The sequence below is a fragment of the Cnephaeus nilssonii genome (genome assembly GCF_951640355.1).
Source record: "Cnephaeus nilssonii genome assembly, chromosome: 12".
In the NCBI taxonomy this organism is placed as follows: Eukaryota; Metazoa; Chordata; class Mammalia; order Chiroptera; family Vespertilionidae; genus Cnephaeus; species Cnephaeus nilssonii.
The window spans coordinates 64,292,935-64,318,801 of record NC_137083.1 but is presented as its reverse complement, the minus strand read 5'-3'; the positions used below and the strand labels follow the sequence as shown (position 1 = coordinate 64,318,801).

Genomic DNA, 25,867 nt, shown 5'->3' with positions numbered 1-25,867 from the left:
TGGTTTGATTCCTGGTCAGGGCACATGCCTGGGTTGTGGGCTTGATCCCTGGTAGAGAGCATGCAGAAGGCAGCCAATCCATATTCTTTTCTTACATCAATGTTTTTCTCTCTCTCCCTCTCCCTTCCTTTCTCTCTAAAAAAATCACTAAAATATTTTTTAAAATAATAATAGAAAGCAGTAAGGGCAAACAAAATATATAATCCCTGGAAATAAACTAGAGAAGAACAATACCTCTGCACATTACCTGCTAAACAGCATTGGTTGAGCCCCATAGTCATAATTCTTCAAAATCCCACTGTACAATACTTCTTTAAGTTATTCTTTTCAAATGTATGCCCCAAAGTTTAACTTCTCCAAATGAACACACAAAAGATTCACAAGTATCAAATAAGGAAAATTGTCTCTTTTCTCAAAGCAGTGGGCCATCTAAATAAGGAGTAGTTTCATAATCTAGTTTTGTTTTGTGTTTTACATAATGTAGCCAATGTTTCTCTAATTTGCTCCCTATAATCAAGTTGGCAAATGTGCCAAGTAACTATTGTTTGCAAAGATTTCCAACTTGGGTATTTAACAATGGTGACAGGCTCCATGTAACAAATTTTTTGTTCTCCCAAGGTATACTGAACTTCCTCAAAAAGAGAGCAAAATGCTGAGAATTTTATTTCCAATTTTATTTTGCCGAAAGAAGAAACACTTTGTATTCAGATCAGATCTGCCAGTCAAATACTGAGGGACCAGCACTCCCAGGCAGTGTTAATGTGTGGTCACCAGCATTTGAATGGAGCCAGGTGAGAACTCTGGAGGAGGGGGCTCTCCTTAGCTGGCTTCTATCAGGTTGGCTGTGATGATGAAGCCAGGCCAGGTGGTTGCTCCCAGGAAGGCGAGGGAAAGTGTGTCTTCCCCTGCCCCCTCTGATAGCATGCACTATCCAAAATGTAGTCCCATCCATCCAGAAAGGAAATATATCCTATTATCAGCTGCAAAGTGTTAGGACTCTGCTGAAGGCAGAAAGGCAAATTACAGGCACCCAAGTCAATCCCAGATCTGCATTACCTGCCACATGTTTCATATCTAAACAATATCAATCTTAGAAATGATACGTTTTTGAATTCCAATCCTTAAAATTGCTTAAAATTGCATCAGAGTTCCAAGAACAACTTACTCCCATAAGATAAAATTTCCTCTCTCTACAGTCACATGAAATGTGAGTTTATTGCTTATTCACTTGGATTTCATAACCAGAACATCCTGATTTTCCTCATAACCTTTCCCAGGCTCCAGGCTCCATCACCTTTTTTCCAATCTCCTTGATTCCTAAAGTTAACTTGATATTTTCTTTTGGTTTCTATTGGTATGTTTCCCCTCAAGCTACCTCTTTCTCATCTTATTTCTTCTCAATCCAGACTTTGTCACATGCACATGCCCACTTTCTACATCACATATTCATATTTTCTGACCTTCAGTCATTTTATAATTGATTTTGGTTCACCTGCACTCCTCCACTGGGAGACAATATAGAATAGAGTTGGATGAGAAACCCTTGCATCCCTGAGTGAAATATGGATCCTAGACATCTGTCAGGAAGGATATTTTTAAAATTATAACTTAAAGGTACAAAGCATTACGCCACTCCAGCTGCAATAGCCAACTTCACTGTCTGAATATAAAATACACTAGAAATTAGAAATTCAAAATATCTCCTATACTCCTAGAAAGCAACTCACCCACTGTTAAGAAGTCTCTAAAGACATTTTTATAAGTGGTAACAATGAATAATTTAGTTTAGCACTATTCCTATTTATTGGAAGATTGAAGAGCTCTTGAAAAACACCTTCCTTTACCTGAATGCCACTGAAGCTAAATTATAAAACTACTAAAACTTCAAGAGCATTCTCTGACATTCACCCCAACACCCCTCTCCATAAGAGTCACCATGACAACATATCCTCTCCTTACCCCATCCTGGGAAAACCAGATAGGTGAAAGACCAAAAATGCAATCCAGAACTCTTTCTGGAAAGTAGGTGTCCAGATAACTCACATATTCATTCATAAATATCCCAATGAAATCTTGCCTTAAGAACATATATTGAGAATAAGGAAGTCTTAACCCAGAACTTAAATAATGTTTACAGAATAATAATAATGTAAAAGCAACCCACCCACTGTCAAGGACTAGAAGTTTGTTTTGTTTTTTCTATTTTTAAAGTCAACTATGGGACAATAAAAGGGAAGATGTAGATGGAATGCCAATGTTAAAAACATAATCATGTAAAAGTGAAAGTCTGACTCCGAAAAATGGGTTCTATACATAGGAAGAAAGAGCACACCAAAGTTTATATGTTTGAATATGTTTTTCTTATAAAACAGATAGTTGACATATATGTCTTAAGATATATGTCCAAAGATCTAAAGCAGAACTAGAGGCCTAAGTATATTTTTACCATGGTTACAAAATTTATCACAAGAAAAAAATAGAATCTTAAAACAATACCATAGAAAATAAACACTGGGAAAAGTAGAGAGTAAAGGGTAGCAAAGGTGAACTAATTCTTTATCTTTCATATTATAATACCAGTAAATAACTTGATAAATGAAGAATTCTAGATAAAAAGAGTAATACCTGGAGTTTCACTAAAAACAAGCCTCATACAAACAACCAAAAGAGATTGCCTCGCTACACTGCATCCAAGGGTCTGGAGAGGTGGGATCAGATCTTCTTTCTTTCCATTTCAAGCAGTTTTCTAAAGTAAAAATTTCACAACAAATTAAAAAGTAAAACTTAAAACACAATTTTAAATGACACCACCACCATCACCAATTACCCTGGGGACTAACTTATTATTTCTGGGTTCCATGATGTTGTTCAATGTGCTAGCACTGAACAGCAGCTGTTGGTTTAACAAATGAACAATTGCGTCAAAAACATTACTATTGTTACTGGCAGAACATTAAACTCCTCACCATTGCTGGAGATAAGCAAATTCACTGACGTTAGCGGGAACATAATAGCTCTTTACCAGAATCCATAGAGAGTTCATCATGACTGAGTGAAGACTCTAAGCAGTCAAGTAAATCTGAGCATAGACTGAGGGGATATAAGAAAAGGATGTAATGAATTTGAAGATCCTCACGTTCATCATGAACATATTCTGAAGCTGGATGTCAAACTGCCTTTTCTTAGGAACTAGGGATTTTCCCACCTAGTCTATAGTCAACAGTAAAGCTATATCTGAAGGGCTGGCCTTGGTATGAAATCTTAACTGCCTGAATCGCCAGATGTTTTTTCCAACTGTTTTCACTTCGCGATTTTTCTACAAAGTTAAGTTTTGAAGTGCTTTATCATCTGAAACTCCCCAAGGCAACTAGAGGCCAATTTCTTTCATTTTCATTTTTAATTTGTCTTTAATTAGAAACTCACAAAGTGCAGTACACTATTAAAAACAAAAACAAAGCTTCCTTTTTTTGGACTACTTTGTAGACTGTCCCTATAGCTATTGTCTGAGGCTATTGACTGACTTGGCTGTTAAGGCATGGAATTGGCACTTCCTGTGCAGAGGGTCCCTGATGAATATGGACTCTATTAGGCAAGGATAGCATAACATGACTCACAGTCTTCTGTCAACCCTATTGAATTCCAAGCTCTGTCTCAGAGCTGGCTTACTTGCTCTCAACTTAAATTCTCTGGTGGTTCTTTTCCCCAAGTTAGCTTTGAGCTACACTATACACTATAAATAAAATCCGCCATTCGACCCATGAGTGTTGCCTTCAATCCTGAGTTTAAAAAGAAAATATTAACCAAACTATCATAATTGAATAATCAGATGTCAATGTGGGACTCAATAACATTATATTGATTTACAAAAAACATATATTTTGACTTTGTAAGCCTATGATACTCCTACATTTATGAGGCACCAACCCTTTTACAGGAACATTCTATGACCTAAGGCACTATTATAAGTTTTACTTTCCTTTCTTGTTTTTATGCCTCTCTTACAGTGGAAACATAATTTCCAAGTGGAATTTTAGGTCTTGTACCTAAATATATTTCTTTTATCACCCGATTATTAGCACCCCAGTCCCAGGCCTCCATGCACTCTTCTCCCAGAGTGATTAATAATGAGGAACATGTTAGAGGCCAGTGGAGGCAGACACTGTGTAATATAAGTAGCTTGAGTTTGGGCCAAGTGCTATGGCTGAATAGCCGTGAGTAAACTACTTCTATTTTCTGAGCCTTGGTTTCCTCATTGTACTAGTAAATATGCTTAATGTTTGCAAAGCCAATTGGGTCCAGTGTTATGTAATATTTAAAAATGAAATTCCCACTAAATTTTGAAAATTTGTTAGACTATTTATTGATGTCACTCACAAATACCAAGAGCAACCAAAGGACTTGTATGCATGCATATAAGCCTAACCAGTGGTCACGGACAACAGGGGGGTGGGGGCATGCATGGGGAGGGGTTTGGGATGGGAATGGGGGATGAGGACAAATATGTGATACCTTAATCAATAAATAAATTAAAAAACAAAAATAAAAACAAATACCAAGAGAAGACTCAACTCATAAGACAGATCAAAATTTATGAAAAGTCTGCCCTGGCCGGTTTGGCTTAATGGATAGAGCATTGACAGGGTTCCATTCTTGTCCTTGGCAAGTGCCTTGGTTGTAGGCTCCTCCCTGGCCCAGGACCTGGTTGGGGCTCATCCAGGGGGCAACCAATCGATGTGTTTCTCTCTGTCTTTCCCTCTCTCTTCCATTCTCTCTGAAAATCGATAGAAGAATGTCCTTGGGTAAGGATTGGCAAAAACACACACACACACAAAAAAAATACAACAGAAAACAAAACCACAAAAAATTATGAAGAGTCATATGTCCCCATCTTTTAATGTCTCTAATACTTGCAATTGTCTTCCTTCTTTTAAAACTCTGCAGAAATATCTCTAAAATCAGCCCACACTGTTATTTTTCTCTTTTTATCTCCTCTCAGCCTTTTGGATATTTTCATTTTCTATTCCAAAACTCAGTGAAGATTTTAACCTCACAGAACCAGGGTAGAAATTCCCTTCAATATAAGTGCATAGTAGACACTTCTTTCCTTAGTATCAAGGACTAATTATAGATAAACTTGCACTCCTAGCCTCCGTCCACACGGAGCTTCTCTTTCTAGGTCCCTGAGGCAGTCTTCTTCAGAAGCACAGGTTGCTCAGTCTTTGAATCCAGGAAAACACCCTAAAGCCAAATCCTGCAGTCACTCTCCCATGGCATCCAGGCTTATCATAGCTGTTCTATTTCAGGAGGAAACCCTCTTCATAACCCCAGGCCTATTTTCTTTCTGCCCTTGGCCATCAGTTCCTTAAATTCCCAGTATCACTGTTGGTTTCCAAGTGTACCTCCTGAAAGTAGAGTCTCCATCAGTGGAATAGGGCTTTAAGCCGTAAAGCAATGCCGGCTTGGGTGCTACACCTTTTTCCTCCATTCTGAATAGTCTCTCAGTTCTTAAGATAGTCTATATCTCCAGATATAAGATTAAAAAGCTAATTTCCAATCTGCAGTTATCTAAGGCAAAGCCCTGGGCTCTCCTAATTCATTCAATACTAAATGTTTTAAAAAAGTAATCCATACAGTAATGCAATGACAAACAGTAGATTACCACCCTGGAACATTATTTTAACCTCAGAGTAGTGGTTTTCTTTAGCTTTGGTGTAGTGTTCCCAGGATAAACACGGATAACTAGTCTTCTGGAAATTTCTGTGAATTTTCAGCACTGTAAAACAATGAAATTTCACTCTAAAAGATCTAGGTAATGCTTTACACCAAACAAACAAAAAACCCTCCTAGGTCTGCCACTTTACATTCCAACACAGAAAACTCAGCTGGCTTAAGGCACTACTATAACATCGTGTCTAAATACCCAAAAAATAATGTGGAAGCAACTTACATATTCATTACAGTTTCTCTGCAATTCCAAAAGATGAAGCTCTATGTAACCCATCTAATCAAGCACAGTGTCTCACAGGCCCTTTGCATCTCTCTTCAGCATGCTTTCTCCCTGATCTGGAAGGAAGGAAGGTCCCCAATCTCAAGCATTCTCTCTTTCTCTGTTTATCTGTCTCTCTTTCTCTGTGTATATGTATCTTTCACATTTTGGATCTGCCTGAAAGGCTTTTTCTTTCTTCTTTCTTAACTCTCAAAATCTCTTACCAAACCAGTCCATTCTTTTCTCTATTCTCCTCCCTTATAACTACTAGATATATTCATTTCTTTCTCTGAACTTCCCGTGTAAATCAGCCAAGCTTATGTCAATGATTCCTGAATACCCCTCATTCCTAGACCTGATTATGGGCAGCAGAGATCTTTCTCCTCAAAAAGAAGGTGAGAGTGAAAAACTCTTAGTAAGTCTTATATTCATATCGTTCCTGTTATAGAAACAGCAATACCATCCTAGGGGGATGATTTGAAGCTAAACGAAATGACATATTTACATAAACTCCTGACAGAGGCTTTTAAGAATTTTTGGTTAAAGAAATGAAAAATAGTGGCATGCCAAGCAGGCTGCTGTTTGGCCAGAATCCTGTATCCCTCTGGAAACAGCCCCTCAGTCTCCCCCTCCATCCCCACTTAGCATCCTGAAGAAAACGGAAATAGAGAAAAGAGGATAAAGAATGGCAGAGAAATGATTAGTGGTTTGATTGAGAACTGAGCAACGGGTGTGGAGAGGAACACAGCGTGGCTTAGTGTGTCTGCTGCTTCATAAGCCGAGCTGTGCCTTTGCCAGGTGGCGAGGAGGGCAGAGGCGGCCACAGCGCTCCACACCAGCTGCTCGGCTTCCTTCCACTCAACCCTGGGGGAGTCTGGGCAGTTAGGGGCAGCCACCGGGGAGCAGCAGCAGATGGCGACCATTCTCCGAGGTGCACATACTCTTGAACAGTAAGGGCTCCCGTCACAAAAAAGGCAGCTATCTCTTATGTGCCAATAAATATAATCTACTAAAAGGCTGCAAAATGGCAACATTCATGGCAAATTAGCATTTTTGAGTTTGTTCTTTAATTCAGTTCTTTAATTTTAGCAGTCTTTTATGTATCAGCTACAGGACAACTATTACACTTAAGGAAAACACTTTTGAAAAACATGTTTTTCTCTTCCCATCTGGCGTTACCCTTATGAAGTCGGGGAGAAATGGTCACGTGAAAAACCTACAAGGGAATTTTTTAGCTTCAACTATATTTACTGAGCACCTACTCTGTGTGCCAATTATAGTATGAGAATTTTCCATGGGCATCATCTTAGGTGAGGTAGGTATAAAAATTCTTATTCTAAGTAAGGTGAAAATATTCTGCCTCACACACACGTACACACACAGAGAAACAAAAATCAGAGAAAACAATTGAATATTAGTTTAGTTCCGTTGAAATGCATGCAAGTTCAATTCTGACTAAATTCATATTTATCTCAAAATAGGTCAAAAAGTCTCCTGTTTTCTCATCTACTTAAGCTCTACCTCTTCCTGCTTTTTCATTTATAACCATTTACTAACATCCTCTTGATTCTGTTTCATCAGTGTTACTGAAAATATGCACACAGGTGTCAAATACATATGCAGGTGAATTTCATCTGTTTCCACCAGCTAAGTGAACATAAATAAGAAACTTACTGTTAATTTCAGTTTTTCTTCTATAAAATGGCCATTCTATAGCCAACTAACTCACAGTATTATGATCAAGATTCAATGAGTTAATAATATAAAATTTAATTTAGGAGGAAAAAATTTCAACTTAGGGAACATTTATTAAAGGGAATTTCAAGAAATACTAGTTCCACAGCAACGTGATTCAATCAAAAGGGATTCATGGTTATATCAGTTCATTAAATAAGACATCTAAAGCTCACTTCTCGGTTAGCCATGATGTCCACTAACATATTTTAAGACTCTGCAAAGTCTTGTAAGAAACGAAACAAACCAAAAAGTTGGCCCAGTGCCCTAGCTGGTTTGGCTCAGTGGATAGAGTGTCGGCCTGAGGACTGAAGGGTCCCAGCTTTGATTCCGGTCAAGGGCACATGCCCGGATTGCGGGCTTGATGCCCAGTTGGGACCGTGCAGGAGGCAGCTGATCAATGATTCTCTCTCAACATTGATGTTTCTATCTCTTTCTTTCTCTCCCTTCCTCTCTGAAATCAATAAAAATATATATATTTTTAAAAAGTTGGCCTAGCCCTCCTACACTTACTTGACCAGAGTGCCTTTGTGGGGCATGTCTGGGGATTTTTAAAAATCCTGCAGAACCAGTGTTCTGAGGAAGGCATTTGAGGAAAAGCTGACTTGGACAAGAACCAGTTATCATTTTAGAAGTTATTTTAGTCTCAGGTTTCCAACAGTTTTCAAAAACAATATTTTGTGTAAAAGAGACTCCCTCCTAATGTTTAGAGCCATCACAGACTCTCAGAAAAATGAACCAAATTGTCTTGTGGGAAGCGGTGTCTTAAGGGTAGTAGCATGGTATTAACTTTCCAAGGCCAATTATTTAACAATCTCTTAAAAGTATATGAAAAATGTCATTCTTTCATGTGCTGCCCAGTAATTGCTTATCCAGACAGCAGCAGATGTGAAACTACATTTCAGGAGAAAAAGTTGAACATCTGATAAAGAGTAGGAAGAACTCTGGGGAGACTCGGGAAATGGACGTGATCACTACCAGATTTCCAATACATCTACCTTCAAATTTCACACTGTTTACCGCATGCAAGGTAAAAGGGCAATGAAGACATGTGGAGTGATTGCCTCAATGTCACAAACTGAGGCCCACCAAATTTTAGATGGCACGGTGGGAAATTTGCAATAATTTTATTTCTCTTTTAATGGGAGCACAAATCAGACTAGCTCACATTTATTGCTCAGATGTGGCCTGTTCTCTACCATGATATCCCTTGATTCTTCATAAACACAGAACTTAGCTCTCCTTTATCTGCATCAAAAAGTGCTTTTCAAATAAAATAGCATTTCTCAAATCATGTTAGTAATTTCTACTTAGCCCTGTTTGAAGTCAGTCTATGTATCAGAATAAACTTAGCTTCCCTACAGAGTCCTGTTTTTAAAAACATATTGTAAAAACACTGGTAACCCTGTGCACAAATCCATGTGCCAGTAGCTTGCCAGTAGCTCGCTGCTGCCCTCCTGTAGGTCCCCCCACCCCCTCATAGCTTGCTGCCCTGCCTCTTCCTGTAGCTCTCCTCTGCCCGCTTGTAGCTCGCTGCCCCACCCTCCTGCTGATCCGTGATCTGGTCGTTATGTGGTCGGTCGTTACCCTTCACTGCGTAATGAGCATTTGGATATTACATCTTTATTATATAGGATGCTGCTGTGAGAACAAAAGAAAACTACTGTCATAGTAAATTTTTAACAATTCTTTTACATTTTATTAAAACAAAGGTAAGTGAAATAACATGACATCATTAACCTCTTCCATTTTAAGTGTTATTTTTTTCATAGGCTATAAACATAAGCAGTCATGTTTCTTTAAAACAAGTACTCCAAATTAAAAATCAGATGCATTATCAATCACATAAGAAAGACTTCTGAATTTTTAAACAGCAGTGAGGTTTACCAATAGCATCACCTTTGTATAGATGAATAGTTGAGGCCTGGAACTTTTTAGATTACCTTTTAAATCTAAATTTTAAAAAATAAGTCAACAAATAGAAAAACACATTCTAACTTAACTATCTGAAGTATCCGACTGGATAATAAGAGACCTGGAAGAAATTCTACTGGATACCTATATTGAATTCCCAATTTTACAAACATGGAAATTGAAGCCACAACTATATATAATAATAAAAGGGTAATATGCTAATTAGAATGGACATCTTTCAAATGATATTCTGGACATCCTTCCTGATGAAACTGGGACTGGAGGGAAGCCAGGCCAGTTCCCAGGTGCCTGCGGGCAGGCAGAGGAGGGAAGCCTGGGTCCCAGGTGCCTGCCAGAGGCTGGAGGAGGGAAGTCTGGGTCTCGGGTGCTGGAGGGAAGCCAGTGTCGGCAGCCGGGGGAAGGAAGGCCTACTCTTGCATGAATTTTCATGCATTGGGCCTCTAATCCTATATAATAAAAGGGTAATATGCAAATTGACTGAACAGCAGAACAACCGGTCACTATGACACGCCCTGTATAACAAAAGAATGAAATACTGGAAAAATTTAGTACTTTTCTGTGTCCTTGTTGTGTCCTTGTTATATTCCTTGGTCATTTATTTATGGATTTAAAGAAAGAATATTATTTTATGTCTCAACTGCTGAGCTCATACACAACTGCACATTTCTGCAACTTCACTTGTAGATAAGGATTCATAATCTCAGTAAAATGGTATAAGACTTAGGAAAATTCCAGCTTCTAGCTCTATTTTCCTTCCTTAAATAGTGAAAACTTTTAAGAAAGATGGTATGTTACATTTTTTATTCCGTCAACAGACATGTTAACTTTATTCATTTTAGCTTGATGTTCTTATCAGCTACTGACCTCTACCTATAGCTGGGGGCTACATATTTTATTCACATATAATACTTTTTAATCTCCCTTGTAATTCTCTTGTCCATTGTGGATTTTACATAATGCTGATGTGTCTACTGAGCTTTTTAAAAAATACCCCAAGATATAGGCTTCACATATATTTTAGTAAACTTACCATAAAGAAATGATTTTTTTTACCAGTTATTCTTCTATTCAAGATTATAATCTCATGTTTATAACCTTATTTTAATCTTACTTATTCTGCTCATCATGTTAAACTTGCACTTACTTTACTCCACCCAAGGTTAAAATAATCATTGATATATCATTTATTATCACTTATAAATTTATTTTCCCCACAAAAGTCTAAAGTCCCCATCTTCCTTTGCCATTCTTTGACATTGGTATAAAGAGGCATTTTTTTTTCTTTGTGTTATGTTCTTCTTTAAGTTCCATCTGTATCATTTTAATTATTACTTATTGAAATAACTATGAAGCACTTGCGACTTTTCCTATTTTTCATTAATAACCATAGATTATTTTAATGCCCTACTTATATTTTCCCTGATTTAAATGCTCTACTAAATTACCCTAAGAGCCTAAAATAGATCCAGATAATTGAACCCAGCTTCTTAGTTCCTAATCAGATTAAATCATATTTTATATGGCATAACTTTGTATGTTCTTAAAATAGTAGCATGATTGTTTTCTTATTCTATTGAATGGCCTAGATAAATCTATATGTAGATATATAGATGAATCTATATAATTATAGTTGATAAAATAACACTTTATTAACTAACATTTATTAACTTTCTTCTTAATTCCCTCACTTGTTTGTTTGTTGGATTATCCTACCATGATAAATATATATGCTAGTATAAGTCCTTTTAAATATCTTAGGGAAATAGGCACAAACCAAGTAGACAAATATATAATGCAGAGAGAATCTGTCAATTAGATAAAATAAGAAAGAAAATCATTCTTCTTTGTTGTTGTTGTTGTTAATCCTCACCTGAGGATATTTTTCCATTGAATTTTTTTTTAAAGGAAAGTAGAAGAGAGAGGGAAAGACAGAGAGAAACATTGATGTAAGAGAAACCTATTGATTGGTTGCCTCCTGCATGAGCCCTGACCAGGGCCCGGGCCAGGGAGGAGTCTACAACCAAGGTACATGCCCTTGACCCTTTGGTCCACAGGCCAGTGCTCTATCCACTGAGTGAAACAGGCTATGGCAAGAAATTCATTCTTAATCATAGCCTCTACTAAGTAATGAAACAATCTCTTCTCCAGCCAATCTACATTTTTGACAAAGATGTTCCCTGGAGTTTAGAGCTGAGCATCTCTCTACTGGAAATCTCGCTGTACCCTAAAGAATACCAACATGTGATTTCATAGTATTTGAGACCCTATAAAATTGAGTTTCAATCAATCTTTCTTCATTCCCGCGATGTCCTCTGCTCAGACTGTCCTCTGTTCAGGCCACTCAGGACCACCCTCATTCCTTAAGTAAACTGTGTGCTTTTTTTTCTCCATATAACAGCCTAGATAACAGTCCTCATCTTTATCAATGCACTTCCAACTGGCATTATGAAGTCCTTGTGTAAGCAGGGTAGGCCTGCCCATCCAATGGATATTACTTCTCAAAGGTAGACTTCATCAGAAGCTGCTTGGCAACTACAAAACCCTATAGAGTATAGGAAGCTCTACAAACAGCATAGGCAAGACTATGAATGGTATGAAATTTCTAAATGTCGGACTTCTCCTATAAGGCCACCCAAATATTAGAATCTTCCCAACCTATGTCCTTGGGGATATTGAAAACCAGTTAAATCAAAATAGTTCCCCAGTTCTCCAGGCTCCAAACCAAGATAGAATATGTTTCTTTGGAAGCACCAATCCAATTCTGCTAATAAAAATGTGCATTTAAAATTGACAAGAATACAGTAACACAGTTGGATGCATTAGGACTTAATGACGGCGGCATATCCTTGGATTCTGCTCCCGAATATTGCTGCTAATCCAGGAGTGACACTAGGGACACTGGGGACTGAATCTAAAATACCTCTAAACCATTCCAGCACCTAACACAGCAATGGCACAATGGAGTCACTATTTTCGGGAACAAATGGATACATAGATGGATGAATGGATGAATGGCCTATATACTCTTCCAACCATCTCTGGCCACCGAAGTAATTTAAAATTCAGCTTGAAGTTCATCTGTCAAGAAACTTGATCCAGTTTCCCAAGTTGGAGGTAACTATTGTATCTTCTGAATTTATAGTTTTTTCTTTAGTCTGTACCTGTCTAATTATGTTTTCATTGCCGTTAAATTCAAGTATAGCATTGACTTTAATAGACTGCAAATCCTTTATATCTTATTGAATCTTGTATTCCTCAAAGGTTTAACATCCTGCCTGCCAGGGAGCAGTCACTGAATAAATAATGTGTGTACAAGTAGTCCACTTTCTAATCAATAATCTTGGATCATTGCACCATATTCAGTCAGTATTTAGAAAATCACATATTATTAATAACTTCTCAACAAATACTTATTGAACACCTACTCTGACTTGGCAAGAATGTAGTTAAAATTTAATCATTTTGACATTTGCTCAATGTGTCAAAAACATGAATTTACCAAATGCTTGTTTTCTCATAAACATTGATAGCGAAAATGACATTCCTGAAAACAATAAATGTTTATCTAATAGACAAGTATATAGTTTTAACAATGAATCATCTTGTAACAAGGAAAGGGAGCAGAACAAAATATTTTCAGGATAGTGTATAAAAGCATTTACAATGGCATTTCAAGTTCTATTGGAAGGTAGTGACAGATCTCAGGGAACTAACTTTACCTTCATGCTTTGTAGGAGAGGGAGCTCTATACATAATGCTTGTCTCAACATGCACCAATCCTATATAATAAAAGGCTAATATGCAAATTGACCGACAGCAGAATGACCAGTCGCTATGACGTGCACTGACCACCAGGGAGCAGACGCTCAATGCAGGAGCTGCCCCTGGTGGTCAGTGCGCTCTCAAGAGGGAGCACCACTTAGCCAAAAGCCGGGCTTGTGGCTGGCAGGTGCAGCTGTGGTGGTGGGAGCCTCTCCCACCTCCGCAGCAGCACTAAGAATGTCCGACTTCTGGCTTAGGAGGGAGCGGACCTAAAGCAGCAGTCAGACATCCCCTGAGGGCTCCTGGACTGCAAGATGGCGCAGGCCAGGCTAAGGGACCATCAGAGTGCATGAATTTTATGCACCAGGCCTCTAGTGTTAATATAAAAGAACATTTTCAAATGCAGGCAACTTTGCAAATGAGGAAACAGAGGCAAAGAGAAAAATGCATGATTCCTAAGAGTCAAAACAAATAAAATGTTAAGTCCCCCTCAAGCACTGTTTCAACTCCTTTCAATTCATTCCTACTTCAAGATGATTTCAAGATGATTTCAATATTCTTCACTATAGAAAAACCATTCCTCTAAGAAATGAATGAATCTAATTATTTTGGTTAAAAACTTTGATGTTTATCCAAAACAGTAAACACGAGAGGCAAATGAGGAGACTCAGAAATTCTGCCTTTCTGTATTCCAAGCAAGCTGAGAAAACACCAGTATAGGCATGTATTTGAAGGGCCATCAATAGGTAAACAAATATATTCAATTAGAATATCATGTTCTAAATACCATACTACAGATACATAGGAAAGATGGTTAAATTCCATCAGAAATTTTGCTTGTTGTTGCCAATGAATTGGAATCATGGAGCCCATTGGATTGTCATACCAAAATAAACATTTGAGGATACAAATATATGCACAGACAAGCTTTCATGGTGTATGCACACCTTTGACAGTTACTACCTACTCAGAACATCAAGATAAAGGCAGGAACGATTTTGCAAATATGGTGTTTCAGATTGAAATACCCATTATAGGTGCTCCTTAGCAGCCTAGTTATACTGGCAAAACAAAACAAAATTATTATTACCATATTTATTTAGCACTGAATATGTGTCAGGCAATGTTCTAGGCTGTTTGTGTGTGCAATTTCCTTTAATTATCCCAAGAACTCTATGAAGTAGTTATGATTATTTCCAGGTAGGTGAAGAACCTGAGACTAAGAGAGGTAAAAACAATGTGTCCCAGGCTATAAGACTCATAAATGGGATGTTGGAATTCAAACACCATCTTTCTGATTTGAGAGTCTTGTTCTTGACCACAATGCTAATCTTCATTGATTGTCCGCATTTAATAGATGAGAAAACTAAGGCTCAAAATTCAGTACCTATGAAGTGGCCCACTCAAAAATTAAGTCCAGTTTAATGAAGCCCTTCTTCCAACCACCCTTTCCAATTGACACTACACTGAGTGGCCAGATTAGTATGATCTCTGAACGCATAATAATCTGGCCACTCAGTGTATATCCTATATAATAAAAGGCTAATATGCAAATTGTCCCCTCAACCAGGAATTCGACCAGCAGGCAGGCCAGCCAACCACCCATGTCCCTTCCCCCTGGCCAGGCTGGCCGGACCCCACCCATGCACAAATTCATGCACCTTAGTATATATAGTCTATATATATATATATATATATATATATATATATATATATATATATTTGGGGCCCGGTGCACAAAATTCATGCACTGGGGGTCAGGGGTCCCTCAGCCCAACCTGCCCCCTCTCACATACTGGGAGCCCTCAGGGGATGTCCTACTGAGAGCTTAGGCCCACACCCAATGGGGAGCGGGCCTAAGCTGCAGTCTGGCCTCCCTTTGTGGGAGACAACCGGTCTGATCAGGGTAAGGCACCAGCCCCATCACTCCGCTGCTGCAGCCACTGCCAGTCACCGCAGCCACCAAGATGTTTTCATCAACACGGACTCCAGTCTCTTCACCAAGAAAAAATGAAAATTTTCTTTAAGCATTTTCAAGATGTGTCTTTCATAGGATATGCATTTCTTTCTTTATTTTTTATCCTCACCTGATGGTATGTTTCCATTGACTTTTAGAGAATGTGGAAGAGAAAGGGAAAGACAGAGAGAAACATCAAAGTGAGAGGAACACTTTGATTGGTTGCCTCCTGCATGAGCCCTGATCTGGGCCCCAGCCAGGGAGGAGCCTGAAACCTAGGTACATGCCCTTGATCAGACTCGAACCCAGACCCTGCTGTCTGTAGGCCGAGTCATTATCCACTGAGTCAAACTGGCTAGGGCAGGATATGACATTTCTTAGCCTTCCAGCAGGGGACCTTCATTTTTTTCTCCAGAAGTGTGGTGGAAAAACCCTAGACCACCTTTTTGGATTCTTATTACCCAAGTTACTAAGAATATTACCAGTGGCATACAGGAAGCTTAGCCAATGTGCAGTCAGAAAAGGTGTTTCCTCTATAGTTCACACCAATAGAGGGCTGGGCCCTGCCCAGGCCTAAAGTCTCTGGCCGAAGCTTTAGGCCTGGGCAGGCCCCTCCAGCTCCCTCTGATCAGTGGCTCAGCCCCTGCCCAGGTCTGCCCAGGCTGAAAGCCTCTTGGGGAGGAGCAGACCCCCAGCTCCCTGCGATCAATTGCAGGGGGTCTGCTCCTGCCCAGGCTGAAAGCAGAACCCAGCTCACTGCCCAGGCGATCGATCGCAGAGGGTCAGCTCGTGCACCAGGCCGAAGCAATCCCCAGCTCTCTGCGATCGATTGCAGGGGGTCCGCTTGTGCACCAGGCCTAAGCAATCCCCAGCTCTCTGTGATCAATTGCAGGGGGTCTGCACTCCAGCAGCAGGGCTGAGGGTACTGGGTGCCGCCATCTTGTGGCTATGGGGGCCGCCATTTTTGTCACGGAGTAATGATTAATTTGCATATTACTCTATTATTAGATAGGATAAATACTGAGTGGCCAGATTATTATGTGTTCAGAGATCATAATAATCTGGCCACTCAGTGTATATCATTAATTATGTTGAGGCACCTGTGAACTCACTATCCTTTACTATGTTTATTTATCTTCAAATTATTTACTTGACTAAAAAGAGAAGAAAACCAGACAAGTAAAAACCCATCTCATTCCTACACTAATGCCAAAAAAGTGGCTCTGTTTGGAAGAATAAAAATGTGAGCCCTGAGTTATTTTAGGCCTGTCCAGTAACCTTGATCGACCCTCTTCCTGTGGACTCAAAGCAGCATGTGGCTATTCCTTCTCAGGTCAGGCTTTGATGCTTACTCTGAACCGCTAGGTTGCAATATGTTTGTAATCACTAATAAGGACCACCTGTCTCTTGAGAAAATCAGCTAACAAATAGAGAGACACAATTGTTCAACTTGACTTTCATGTGTGGACTGAGATTACTGAATAGAAGCCCTAAATTAAACAAATAATTTATATTAACTGATTGTAATCGCTAAGTGGAGAACATATGTTAGTTCCATAAAAAAAAAAAAAGAAAAAGAAACAATATTTGGAATAAAAAATATTTTTGATAAACTAAAACACCTTATAATTTTTCAGGAAAAATAAAGGAATAACTTACTTTTTAAAAATTATTTCACTCCACTAATATATTTTCAGGGCAAATTTGTTGTGCTCATATATGCTTAATTATGCACTCTCCATGTACAAAATCATCCTATGGTTGAATTCTGCCAGAAAAACTGGCTCTGAAAATAAGCAGACATTAGTCCAATAATTGGCTGATAATTGTTTATCACTGAGAGTGTGAAATATATTATAAATCTGGTTTAATAGAGTAAGGAGAGATGAAGTATAAGGTGAGTAGTACCCTTCCCTGTCCCTCATCAACTCTCACCAGATTAGCAATCTCTCTCTACACTGCCCTTGCGAAACCATGCACACACCACCCTTGCCGGGTGGTTCAGTTGGTTGGAGCATCACCCCACACACCAAAAATATTGCAGGTTCAATTCAAAGTCAGGGCGCATTCCTAGTTGTGGGTTCAATGTCTGGTTGGGCATACTGGAGGCAACCGATCAATGTATCTCCCTCTCCCTCTCCCTCTCCCTCTCCCTCCCCCTTTCCATCCCTCTCCCTCTCCCTCTCCTTCTCCCTCTCCCTCTCCCTCTCCCTCTCCCTCTCCCTCTCCCTCTCCCTCTCCCTCTCCCTCTCCCTCTCCCTCTCTCTCTCCCTCTCCCTCCCCTTTTCCATCCCTCTCCCTCTCCCTCTCCTTCTCCCTCTCCCTCTCCCTCTCCCTCTCCCTCTCACTCTCACTCTCACTCTCACTCTCCCTCTCCCTCCTCATCTCCATCCCTCTCCCTCTCCCTCTCCCTCTCCCTCTCTCCCTCTCTCCCTCTCTCCCTCTCCTTCTCCCTCTCCCTCTTCCTCTCCCTCTCCCTCTCCCTCTCCCTCTCCCTCTCCCTCTCCCTCCCTCTCTTTCTAAAATCAATGAACATATCCTCAGGTGAGGATTATTAAAAAACAAACAAAAAAAAACATGCACATACCTTCATCAGTGAACCTGCCTCATTGCGCTAGAATTATTGGTTTGAGCATCTGTCTGTCCTTCTAGGCTGTGAGATCCCTGACTGCAGGGACCACATAGTCACTCTAGTCCCAACACTTAGCACAGAATATGTGCACAGAATGAACTTAACAAATCCATTCCCAACTAACCACGTAGGTGACAATAAGTAGACACACACTACTATAAAAAAAAAAACCTATGTATTTCTCTTCCATAAAGTGTACTTTTTAAGTGCAGATAGATTTGCTAAATCATTAAGGACAATAGTAAAGTCAGGCAGAAACAGTGAGCTGTGGGAACAAAATAGTCAACATTTGAAATGTAGAGATTCTCTCTGAACTTTCTAAAAGCAAGAGCCTCTTCTAATAGAGACCTTCTCTCATCACCACACGCATTAGCAGACCTCCCACTGACCACACAGAACCATGAGGCACTGGGTTAATAACAGGTAATATTTATGCATTTCATGTGTGCCAGGCCCTGGACTAAATGCTTCATTTTACTATTCCATTTAATTCTTATTACCACCAAGTAAGTAGGTGTTAATAATGTTTCCATTTTACATATGACCAAAGGGAGGCAAATGACTTGTTTGCTGCCTTGCCCAAGTTCTAAGCAGAATTTTAATAAATTGGTCATTTTTCAAGCATCCCCTACTCTACCGTCAAGCTGGTGACTGATCTAACTCCCAATAAAATTTAGTTTTTCCTGATAAATTCCAGAATTCAACAGAATTGACATAACCTCTCCCCACAGTCTAGTTCACTCTCTTTTCTTCTCACACTTTCATTCTCCCTGTTTCAGTAAAACAAGACTTCTATCAAGTTATAAATGATCATGACCATGCTTGAGAGATAATTCTTACAAATGGTTTTGTTGTCTTTTATGAACAATAACACGATATAAAGTTTTATAATAAATATATCACTCACAAATAGAGAGATGTGTGTATGTATACTGTGTGTATAATTATTTTAGGTATCATGGTATTATATATTAGTACATATATTGTCAACCACTTAATTTTGTTATATAAATATCTAATCATAAGACTCTAATAGGCAGTTTGGCATTAATAAAATATAAAAAAGGAGCTTCATTTTAGCCCTTATCAAATTTTCTTTGTCTTATCTATTCTATTTAACATAAGTCCACTTTCAAAAGGGCTTTGCCAAAAAGCTACTGCCTCTCAGAGTGAAGGCAGGGGGTGGGGAGGTGGGGTGAGGAGAGATTAACTGGAGAACTTATATGCATAGCCCATGGACACAGACAAAAATAATATGGTGAAGGCCTGGGGGGCCCGCGCAGAGTGGAGGAGGTCAATGGGAATAAAAGGGGGACATCTGTAATATGTTTGACAATAAAGATACATTTTTAAAAGCTATTCGTTTTCAGATTGGTATCAACAACCTGCAGAGTTGCTGAAGATGTGTTTGGATAAATGTCAATCTGGGTTGCAAAATAAGGGGTAAGATTTCAGGAGGCTACTCCCTGCAGTACAGTGTAGATACATGGTCATGCATCGTACAACAGTAGTTGAAACAGAAGTTGTATGTGTGCACTATTCAATGCATAACTGTGCTAATTATCAGGAAACCATTTCAGAGAAAATTGATCCTAAATACCCTAGTTTTGTTATTTCTCATCATCTGCTTCTTTTGTGAGAACATTGGTGACTGATGCTGTATAGACATACCACTGAAGGGCTATATTTGGACATGTGGAAGTGAGTGTGTATTAAAAGGCTAAATACATGTCTGCTAAGTGGGTTCACACACATGAAAGCCCATGTGTACATTATACTTAGAGACAAGAGTGAGCTCCCTCCCACCCTCACGTGTGGCATGAGCTTTTACCTTTCAGCTAGGATAAGCTGTAGCTAGGAAATGAACTTCATTATTGATTTAGGAAATGAACTCAACTCTCACAGTGTTATGGTAGCTTTGAGAATCAAGAAGAAGAGATACTTTCATTAGAGATAAGAATGGAATACAAATTAAGACAATAGAAAGTAGAAGAATATGCTTCTCATTCGTTTGAAGCACTTTAAAAGCATCTTATTGCCTATGGAGGAAACACTGCTGCTGTAGCAATTCCTTGGCCCTCAATTTCTGCAAATATTCCTATATTATAGATGTAGAAGAGATACTGAATGAAAGGATGCCCATCCTTTTCTGAGACTACAGGGCAGCTTCCTATTTTATACCCACAGAAGCCAGTGAGCACTGCTATGGCACCAAGGGCTGTTCAAATGAGAAATAATTCCCTACCCAGTGGTAAAATGCTCCAACCACCCCTGCACCCTGCCCATGCCACCACCGCCAGCCCTGTGCCCTGTGACTTCCTGGGTTTCCTTATCCATCAAGTTCAGGATTGACTTCCTGCTCAGAGCCCCTTATGATTGGTGGGTGTCAATCAGAGACAGCTCTCCCCAAAGTCCCCAAAGCCTCCTTCCCTAGGAGAGCCCCTTGGAGATGTTCCAACCAGGAACATCTGAAGAAGTTCCTCTGCCCTTCACCATCCCGCATGCCACCCCCACCTGGTCCCCACCGCACCGCAGGGCAAGAAGACAGAGCTCTGTGGCAGTGTGGCACCCGGGCAGGCAAATGTCCAGCCGTGTTTGGCATCATCCCCAGGCCCTGAGACCCTGCTTCTCCCTGCTCTATCCAAGTTGTCCTCACATGACATTGTGTCTTGACAGCACCTGAGGTAAGACAGGGGCAGCAGGCAGCTCTAAGGGCTAGTAAACAATAGACATCACGTTGCGTATGTTTACTTTCTCTGGTGCTGCCATCAAAAGATGAAATGTAGCCCTAACTGGTTTGGCTCAGTGGATAGAGCATCAACCTGCAGACTGAAGGGTCCCAGGTTTGATTCTGGTCAAGGGCATGTACCTTGGTTGCAGGCACATCCCCAGTAGCGGGTGTGCAGGAGGCAGCTGATCAATGTTTCTCTCTCATCGATGTTTCTAACTCTCTACCCCTCTCCCTTCCTCTCTGTAAAAAATCAATAAAATATATTTTTTTTAAAAAGAAAGATGACATGTAGATCCAGATCAGAATGCACTTACATCAATCAGATGTATTCTAAAAGTCTCCCCTTAGATGTGGTAAAGATGGAATACACTTATTTTTAAGCCCCAACTTCAGCATTCATGGCATTTATTCACTCCCCAACCCTCCCCTCTACACACACACACAGGGTACAAAGACTTGACCAAGTGATTCTTTCAGAAAAGGGAAAAATTGCCCTAAGTGTATATATAGTCAATGAAAAGAAAATGAAATCTTTCATTAAATCCCTATGATTATCAGCTATCTCTACAGACATTTAAGACATTCCATCACATTTTAAAGTTAAAGATAGAATCAAATCATACATTTCCTAAAAAATGTACTTGGGAGAAAATGTATTCTAATAAAGGTTTTATACTTAAAAATAAAGCATTCTTCTTTGAGAACAATATCCATTGGTGTACATTTATGGTGATACTTGCTTTTAGGTGGAGCTGATTGGTCCAGTGCCCAATGACCTTGTACTCTGTACTCTTGTTGGTGATTTGATACTGGAAGATATCGTAGCGCCCAGGAGCATCTCCGTTCTCATTAAAAGTGACGGGTGTCCCAGCACTACCTATAAATGTTCAGAAAACAATGTTAATAAACTCTTAGTAAGATAGCCCACTGGGCTTATTTCTCTCTAAGAAAGAGAGGTATATAAAAATACATTGTGCATGGTAAGAGATATGAAGAGTTGTAATCCATATAAAGTCAGTCTTGATGACATAATATCTTCTACATGAAAAGAGGCCTAGCAGTAGGTACAGGGAGAAAGACATGCTTTATCGTGCATGAGAGAAAGTAAACGATGAGTATCCAAGTTAGGCATAACAGTTACATAAATAAAAGTGGATGGGCTGCATATTCAATACTGGCTGCAGAGAATGACAGCTAATGGCGAAGAGTGTACATGTCTTGGAGTATAACAGCTCTTGTACAATAGGAACTACCAACAGCAACTCAAAATGTGGCAGGAAAATGACCCAGCCAGATTCCCTGGGGTTTTACTTTACTCTGATCTGAGCTCCCTTCTGAAGCAGTTGCCCTATGCAATCTCTCTGCCAAGCCTTTGCTTCCACTACCTTTGCCCAAGAGCATAGCCACGTGGGCTGCTGTTGGGAAGCTTTCAGTGGGTGAGGAAGTGATCCCTGGGAAGTCCAGCCCTGCTCAGATCATAAAAGTGCCCCTTGTTCACTGCGACAAGTGTAAGAGTGGCAGGGCAGCAGGATGCACGAAAAGCCTTCTTTCTAAACTCCCATTTCTCTCAGAAGCTTTCATCTTTTCTCTTAAAAGCTTCTGCTCACTTTTACGTTCCCTCCTATTAGCTTTTTTATAATCACAGGTTTTCAGAGTAGAAAGGGATCACTATCCCCAGTGTTTTCCTGGTCCATGGAGCCTCGGTATCTATACAAACCTTCCTTTTCTCTAACAGCCTTCAGAGACCCTTCCCTGCCTCATCTTCTTGGACTACACTTTGATATCGGGACAAATTCACCTGACACCAACCCCGTTTCTTTGTGTCTATCTTCTCTCCGCAGGCCCCTTCCCTGACTTTCTTCTCACAGCATAGGTGCTGAATTTAATTTTAACACTATACTAGGAAGTGTCCCCTTATTGCGATCTCTTTTCCATATTGCATTCTCCAAAAATGTATACTACTAATTGTTTTATATGCCAACTCCATATATTTCCATCTTAGAATGTGTTTCTTATCCTACCTGTGGAGCTTTTAATTAAAACCAATAATAACGAAATTCTACTTTTAACTTGTCAAACAAAATGGATGACTAAAGAAAGGAACTTCCAAATAAACACAATCAGAGTCACACAGCAACAATTAGGGTACGTTCCTAGTATTAAATGAAGAGATGTCTAACATCCTCTGTTCTCTGGAATCTCCCTAAAATTTAAACAGTGTGAGGTCTCTGATGAGACCATGGGTAACTGGTATTGGCCACAAAAAGTGGCACAGGATGGAAGAGAGAGCACTGGTCTGAGAGTCAAGAGGGTCGTGTCCATGCTAACTCTACTTCCACATTTATTTCCACAATGTGGGCATGTCTCTTTTTCTTCACTTGTCACATAGGGACTTAACAATGAATATGAACGTATTTTGAAATCCTAAAGGAGTTGTATCTATTTAAATTATGATTAATAGTTCATATGGGAAATGACTTTATATATAAATTAAGAAAGAAATGAGTAATTAGGAAGTAAAATAGGATCTCTCCAAGCAATCATTACTATCTTAGCTACTCCTAAGATACTCATGGGGAAACCCATTTGCCATACCTGACTAAAACCTTTTTTTAACTCCTAGTTACCTCAAGCAGGTTAACCTTCCAATCTTCAGTTTCCTTATATGTAAAACTGGGGTAATAAAGACACTTTAAATAAACAAGTGCTTGTCAAGGGCAATGAACAACACTTTGGATATTTAGATGTGATTCTTATTCATTCCATATGTATTTCAGTATACACCAAAGCAGAGTAATAGACAAGATGTTGAAAGTTCTTTAAGTGATATCTAGACAAAAGATTATGGAAATTCAAATGGAAGGTATTCCTGAGTGGAAAAATACATGTCAGTTATGAATTTTGCATTCACATCATCAACAATTCCTGACACTTATATGTTACTTCAAAAAATATTGATGTCATATTCTCCATGAATAAAGGAACATTTTATTTTCTCTAAGTAAAATCCCCAATATTGTCAACATTCTTCACTGAATGACTATCTATATATATAAAAGGCTAATATGCTAAGTGTACCTCCGACCATCCAACTAGTTGCTATGATGTGCACTGACCACAGGGGGCAGACGCTCAATGCAGGATCTGCCATGACACACACTGGCCATTTACAAAGAAACTGTACCATGGACCTGGCACCAACAAATCAACACTCGGCTTCCCCCAAGTGGGACACACGTCCCACCACCATCCCGGAGCGACACCATCACCAAATCGCAGCCAATGCTGCTGAGATCCCATGGTGCAAAATGTGCCCCACAGCCCAGCCCAGCCCAGAAATGATCTCTGTGGGCACCAGGTAATGACGTCACATAGCAACGCCCAGCTTCCTCTCACTAGTGACTAGCCTCCTTGCAGTTTCTTTAGCCCAGGAACATGAGTTGCTTTATAGCCAGGTGCAAACATTTTACACTTTAACCAAATGTCTGTGAAGTGTTTTCACATGCCTCATCTCATTTGATCCTCACAGAAGTCCTGGAGTAAGTAGATAGGAGACTTGGTAGAATCCTATTTTCTTTGCATTAGCTGGAAAACGGAGATTTAGAAAGTTTAGAAACTTGACCCAATTGAAAATAAGTAAGAAATGGTGGAACTTGAAAATGACTTCAGGTTTTCTTACTGAGCAGAATATAGTCAAACAATGCTATAGTTAAATATTTCATCCTTTGTTCTCCCTGTGTGATCTACAATATAATCTCCTTCATGTTGATATTTACTGCTGTGTTTCTGACAAGTATCTGAAAGAGAAGTTGTGGTGCTTCACTGGGCTGGAAAAACTTTGGCTAAATCAGAAAGCAGGTCTAATTAAGCAAGTTTATCTATATACTAGAGGCCCAGTGCACAAAATTCATGCACTGGTGGGGGGTCCCTCAGCCCAGCCTGCACCCTCTCACAGTCCAGGAGCCCTCAGGGGATGTCCTACTGATGGCTTAGGCCTCCCTCTGCGGGAGGCGACCAGGCTGATCAGGGGAAAGCACCACCCCATCACTCTGCTGCTGCTGCCACTACCAGCCGCCACAGCCGCCAAGGTGTTTTTATCAACATGGACTCCAGTCCCTTCACCACAAAAAAATGACAACTTTCTTTAGGCATTTTCAAGATGTCTCTTTCATAGGATATGACATTTCTTTCTTTTTTTTTTTTTTTTTATCCTCACCTGAGGATATTTTTCCATTGATTTTTAGAGAGTGTGGAAGAGAGAGGGAAAGACAGAGAGAAACATCAATGTGAGAGGGACACTTCAATTGGTTGCCTCCTGCATGAGCCCTGACCTGGGCTCCAGCTAGGGAGAAGCCTGCAACCTAGGTACATGCCCTTGATCAGAATCGAACACGGACCTTGCGGTCCACAGGCCAAGGCTCTATCCAATGACACAAACTGGCTAGGGAAGGATATGATCTTTCTTAGCCCCTCCAGCAGCGGACCTTCGTATTTTCCCCCAGGAGTGAGGTGGAAAAACCCTAGATCACCTTCTTGGATTCTTATAACCCAAGTTATCAAGAACACTGCAAGTGGCAGCGTACAGGGAGCTTAGCCAATGAGCGGTCAGAAAAGGTGTTTCCTCTGCAGCTCACATGCAGAGGTGGGACTGCTGGCATGCCGCGCTGTGTCCACTCCGGGCCTGTTCCAGCCATGCAGTGGCGGCTGGGGGAGGCCCCCCTGTGCGTGTCTCCGCTCCAGGCCTGCACCATCCATGGCTTGCCTCACCACGCATGCAGTACTCTCCTGCCCATCTGTGTGTGCAGCCTCCTCCTAAGCCGGTCGTGACTGTTATGGCATCCTTGCTAATTTGCATATTATTTCTTTATATATACTATCAAATAAAGAGGGAATATGCAAATTGACCATCACACCATAACAAAAATGGCTGTGCCCACAGCTAAGGCAGTGATTCAGTAACACAAGATGGCTGCGCCCACAGCAGAGGAGGGCATCCCATAACACAAGATGGCTGGGCCCACAGCATAGGCCAAGTTCCCATAACAAGCCTTAATGAGCAATCAGCAGGGACCTGAGGCTGCGTTGCGCTAGGCCGGGGCAGGGGACCTGAGGCTGCACCCCCCCGGCTGG

General features: G+C 40.1%; 1 protein-coding gene across 2 annotated transcripts in view; it reads right to left on the bottom strand.

Moving 5' to 3' along the window:
• The window catches only part of GRM8 (glutamate metabotropic receptor 8), a gene marked incomplete at both ends in the record, with an annotated part of 726,752 nt that overhangs the window by 93,017 nt on the left and 607,868 nt on the right, over nt 1–25,867 (bottom strand). Inside the window, one exon of one of the 2 annotated variants that reach the window (XM_079786101.1) lies at nt 21,460–21,614. In XM_079786101.1, coding sequence (XP_079642227.1) covers nt 21,460–21,614 — 155 coding nt within the window. The remainder of the gene's footprint in view (nt 1–21,459; nt 21,615–25,867) is intronic. The other variant, XM_079786102.1, reaches the window with a different exon arrangement.